Below are 5,649 nucleotides of genomic sequence, written 5' to 3' on the forward strand. Positions count from 1 at the left end.
ACACAGCTAGCAAATGAAGAACCGGGGTTCCAACTCAGGCATTTTGATACACTGTGTTACAATGCCTCTCCGCAAAGGCCCAAGGGACTGTGGTTGACTAGGGTGTAGAGGGCCAAGAAAGGAAAGGAGTAGGTTTTTTGTAGGTACTGAAGAGGAGGTCTTACCTGAGCAAGGTCAATCTGCAGCCAGCATAGAGGGAACCGATGCTGTTCCTGAACAAGGGCCCCAGCTGTGAAGGCATGAGAGGCAGATGAGCAGGAGTGGCCAAGACAACAGGGTGTGGCAGGGTTGGCAAGAAGTTAGAATTGTTGGGGGGCTCTCACCAATTGTTGCAGGTGCCTTTCAGTGGCATTGAATATCTCAGAGCCCAGGTTTCCCATGTCCTCTGTGTAACGCAGGTTAGTGATGGTGAAGTTGACAATAAAAGGTATCAAGAGAGGAACTGCAGCTGCAGGGAGGCAGAGAGTAAAGTGAGGCCCATCCTGGGTCAGGCCTGGGGCTGAGGGAGGGAGGGCTCTGAGGACTTGCCTTAACTTCAGTGCTGAGTTGGGGCCTGGCCTAGGTGACCTCGAGACACCTCGTGTAGCAGTCACTGTCCAAGACCCCCTCACACAGGGTGACCAACCATCATTTCCCCAGGACCATGTGGGTTTCTGGGATGCAGACTGTGTAGAAGTGCAAATGGAGCAAACAGAGAGGAGCTGGGCACCCTGTTCCTCCTTCCCTTTGACTCTTACCATCTCAGCACAGGCCAGGACCTACATCTCTTTGTCTTGGGGAGATCATCAAGCCCAGAGAGCATCCCTCTAGCAATGACAGGTGGGAGTTGGATGATAAGCACTCCAGCTCCCTCACCCTCATTTGGGATGACTCTAAGGTGTATGTTGTATGCATTCTCCCTTCCAGCCTTCAGAACAAGCTTCTGTGGTTGAAGCCTCCCAGTTTGTGGTACTTGGTCATGGCAGCTCTGGGAAACCAATAAACCAAATGACCCAACAATTCCTTTTTTAGTACAGTAAGTCCTCATGTAACGTTGTCAATAGGTTCTGTGACTTTAAGTGAAAAAATGTACAAAGAAACCAATCTTACATAGGCTAAGTGATATAAAAAAGAGCGTTCATACAACATCTCATCAATGTTATAATGAAATGATGTTGAACAAATCAATGTTATTTGAGGACCTGGGTTTATCCCCAAAAGAATTGGAAACAAGGACTCAAATGGATGCTTGTACATCCATGTTCATAGCAGCATGATTCACAATAGTCAAAGGTGGAAAAAGCCCAATTTTCCATCAACAGATAAATGAACAAATAAAATGTGATCTATCCACACAACAGGATATTTATCCATAAACAGGAATAAAGTTCTGATACATACTATGGCATGGAAGAACCTTGAAAGCATTATGTTAGCTAAAATAAGCAAGACACAAAAGGCCAGTTATATTGTAAAATTTCTCTTATATGAGATATCTATAATAGGAAAATGCATGGAGGCAGTAAGTAATTAGAGGTTACCAGGGACTGGGGGAGGAGGGTGGTGAGTAGGAAAAGGGGAGTTACTGTCTAATGGGTACACAGATCCAGTTTGGGGTGATAAAAATATTTTAGAAATAGTGGTGATGTGGAAGTAATCAATGCCACTAAATTGTACATTAAAATAGTTAAACTATATATCATAGATAGATAGATAGATAGATAGATAGAATAAAAATGTTATTCTTACTTGTTCTTGAAGTCACACTCACATAGGCCTCGGTGGACATCTCAGGTGTGGTCACAGGGACAAAGGAACTTTCAGACAGTGTACTGAAAGTGGCTGTAGTCTCAGCCACAGTGCGGTCTGAACCTGTGGCAGCTGACTTAGTGGCTGCAAGAGTTGTAGTTTTCAGGATAGTGGTTGGACTTAATCCTCCTGGGCTGCTTTCAGCTGCAGTCAAGGTCACAGTGCCCCCAGTCACAGTGTCGGAAAATTCTGGAAAACCAACTGAGGCTGCAGGTGGCGAGGTTAGTGTGCTCCAGGAAGCTACAGTATAAGGCTCACCTGTGGTTGCAGGGGTACTGGCAGGCCCAAGAACAACAGAGGAAACAGTCAGAGTTGGAAGACCTGTACTGGCCTTAGATGCAGGGCTGGTGGCCAGTAAGCTTGTGGTGTCTGATGAACCATGGAAAAGAGTTGAAGTTGAAATAGTTGTGCTGAGGTCCATCCCAGGTTGGATGGATAGTGAGGCTGTGGTATCTGGTAAATGAGGAAAAATAGTTGAAGCAAGAAAATTTATGCTTGTCTCTGCACTGGGGTGGGTGGCCAATAAGGCTGTAGTCTCTGGTTCACCAGCAGTAAGAGTCAGAGTTGGAACAACTGTGCTGTCATCTGTTTCAGAAATAGTGACCTGTGAGGTCACCTTATCTGGTACACCAGGAGAGACAGTCAGAGTTGGAAGAGCTGAACTGGTTTCTGTCCCAGAGTCGGTGGCCACTGTGAGTGTGGATTCTGATTCACTAGGGGAAACACTGGGGGTTGTCTTGGACATTGTTGGGCTGGTCTCTGTAGGATGGGTGACAAATAAGACTGTTGTATGTGGCTCACCAGAGGAATCAGTCCGAGTTGGAACAGCTGACCTGACTTCTGTCCCATAATGGGTGATCCATGAGGGTGTGGTCTCCAGTTGATCTGGGGAAATTGTCAAAGTTGGAAAAATTGTGCTGGGCTCTGCCCCAGAACTAGTAGCCTGTGAGGTCACCACCTCTGGTACAACAGGTTGGACAGTTGTAGCTGGAACAGTTGAACTGGATTCTGCCCCAGGAATGGTGGCCATTGAGATTGTGCTGTCTAATTCACTATGGGAAAAATTGAAAGTCGTTTGGGAAACAATTGGGCTGGTGTCTAAAGGATGGGTGACCATGGAAACTGTTGCATCTGGCTCACCAGGGGACACAATCAGAGTTGGAATTGCTGACCTGGTTTCTGTTTCAAACTGGGTGACCCATGAGGCTGTGGTCTCCAGTTGATTTGGGGAAATTGTCAAAGTTGGAAAAGTTGTGCTGGTCTCTGCCCCAGAACTAGTAGCCTGTGAAGTCACCACCTCTGATACAACAGGTTGGACAGTTGTAGCTAGAACAGTTGAACTGGTTTCTGCCCCAGGGCTGGTGGCCATCAAGGGTGTGCTATCTGATTCAGTATGGAAAACATTGGGAGTTGTTTTGGGCAAAATTGGTCTGGTATTTGCAGGATGGGTGATCAAAGGGACTCTTGTATCTGGTTCACCAGAGGAAATGATCAGAGTTGGAACAGTGGTGCTGGTCTTTGTCCAAGAACTAAAGACAGGTGCAGGTGTGATTGCTGGTCTACTGAATATGGGTGGCGTTGTCCTGAAAACTGCTGTGCTGGTCTCTACACCAGGTCTGGTAGCCAAGAAGGATGTCATCTCCAAAATATCATGTGAAACACCTGGGGTTGTGATGATCACTCCTGTTGTGCTTGTGCTGGCTGTTTTACTTGATGTCCTAAGGAGCGTCAGCATTCCAAAAGAGGAAGTGGATACTCTGGTGGTCACGGTCGCTGTGGTGGTGGTCTGTGCCCTCTCTGTTCCTCCTGTTGGAGGTCGCTGTGGTGGTGGTGGTCTGTGCCCTCTCTGTTCCTCCTGTTGGTAGCCCTGTGAGTTGTGGGATAGACACAGAGTTTTGCACAGAATGATTACACTTACTGAACTGGCAAGAACTTATTTTTTTTCTTCCTACCATTACTACTGTTACTAACACCACTGCCACTACCTTCCATTACTGCTGCTATTACTACTCTTATTAATATTGTTACTACTACAACTATTACTACTTACCATTATTGCTGTGACTACTGTTAATACCACCACTGCTGCTATCTATCATTACTGCTCTCACTACCATCATTACCACCTATTACCACTGTTATTACTACTGTTATTTACTATGACTATTAGAGTTATTGCTACTGTTATTACTAGAGCCATAACTACCGTTATTACTATGACTATTGCCACTGTTATTACTACTTTTACTTTTTCTGCTTTCACTACAAAATAAATGTTCACTGGATTAAATTTGCCAGGAACCACACTAGCTGGCCAATGTGAGTGGAAGTCAGTCTCTGAGAAAGAGTAGAGTGTCATTGGCTGAGACAACAGCTATTGACCAGGGCTTCCGTAAATAGTTCCCAGGAAAGAGGAGGAACTAACTGGAGGCTTCTCAATGGAGACCACAAAGCCTACTGAAGCTTAGTGCAGGGAGAGAGACAAAATTAAGAGGATTTTGACTCTGATGGTGAAGCCATGCCATATGCTGCTAAGAATACCCTGAAAAACATATTTCTGAGAGTAGACATTCTAAAGTGATTCCAATGTGTTTGATGACGGTGGTGGTGATAGTGGTAATGATGAGCAACTGTAAAGCACCTGGCATTCTGTTCCTCTTTGATTATCACAGGAACATTGCAAGTACACCCTATTATTGTATTTGACAGAAAAGTAAAACCTCAGAAATCATAATTTGCCGAGGTCACACAGCTACTGACAAGATAGCATGGAAATGTGAACTGATAGTTTTCTCTGTATCCTAAACCTTTGTTAATAACCATTTATATTAATTTTGTAACTGAATTTCAGAATCCTGTGGGGTCTAAAATGAAAAGGATATGAGGAAAAAACATCCATTTTGGTGGTGTAGGCAAGAATTTTGTATTCAGTAGATCTCAGACTGGAAAAATACTGCTTGTCACAACTGTGTGTATGTGGAGTACGCAACAGGCATTTATGAGTACAAGCCAGGGATGTTCTTAAACAACCTACAACACATGAAAAACTCACCACAACAAATAATTATCTGGGTTGTTACTTGTCAACTGTGCTGAGAGTGAAGGAACATCAGACACACTTGCAACTGTTCCTAAGACCAAATTCTCTGCTATAATGGTATTAACAACGGGTAATAAAGATATCCTCACTAGCTGGGTTCAAGATTTGAGACTATTAACGATAACCTACGATTCATCAGAAGTACTAATCATTGTGCAAAAGTTGGTGTCTCCTGTATGAGAGGTGGTATGTGAGAAAGTAATAGGAATGGGGGATGGGCTGGTTGAAGAGAGAGCAGTAATGACGGTTGAAGAGGGAAATGATGTTGAAGTTAATGGAGGTAGGGTCCTTGCAATGGTGGACTAAAAAGCATACCCAGGGCCTAGAAAATGGGCTGGTTGCAAAGAAAATTGAAATGGAACCTATAACTCCTGATAAGAAGGAGGAAAATGAACTTTCTGACAAAAAAGAGGTGAATGTGACAGCCAGAAAGATCATAGATGAAGCCAGACTATGAAGACACCAGGAATGAGGATCTTCAAAAAAGAAGTTCAATGAGTAGGTATATGCAAAAGAGTGGGTGTAGCTGAGCTGAAGCCCAGATGAATGCTTGTCAAAAGATCAACAGGCAGAGGAAAAAATGGCCAGTATCAACGATTCAGAATGAAAAAACAAAGGCATCAAAGTAGAAGTAGTAGTCACCTAAAAAAGACGAAGTTCCCAGTGGATATAAAACATTGGATGACAAAGACTGGTTGGTGGGAGAAGAATGTCTTTCCTGTCTTGACCTGGTGGTCCCCACACTGGTCTCAGCTGTGTGT

The 5,649-nt window shown here is 44.3% G+C and overlaps 1 protein-coding gene across 1 annotated transcript in view; it reads right to left on the minus strand.

Annotated features, from left to right (window-relative positions):
- Nucleotides 1-1,768, minus strand: part of LOC102263785 (mucin-16-like) — a 21,725-nt gene extending 19,957 nt beyond the window's left edge. The window contains exons 1-3 of the mRNA XM_014537147.1: nt 1,729-1,768; nt 324-448; nt 165-229 (exon numbers count right to left, since the gene is read on the minus strand). Coding sequence (XP_014392633.1) covers nt 165-229; nt 324-448; nt 1,729-1,768 — 230 coding nt within the window. The remainder of the gene's footprint in view (nt 1-164; nt 230-323; nt 449-1,728) is intronic.
- Between the last annotated feature and the right edge of the window lie 3,881 nt (nt 1,769-5,649).

This window comes from Myotis brandtii, unplaced genomic scaffold (assembly GCF_000412655.1).
Source record: "Myotis brandtii unplaced genomic scaffold, ASM41265v1 scaffold1735, whole genome shotgun sequence".
NCBI lineage: Eukaryota > Metazoa > Chordata > Mammalia > Chiroptera > Vespertilionidae > Myotis > Myotis brandtii.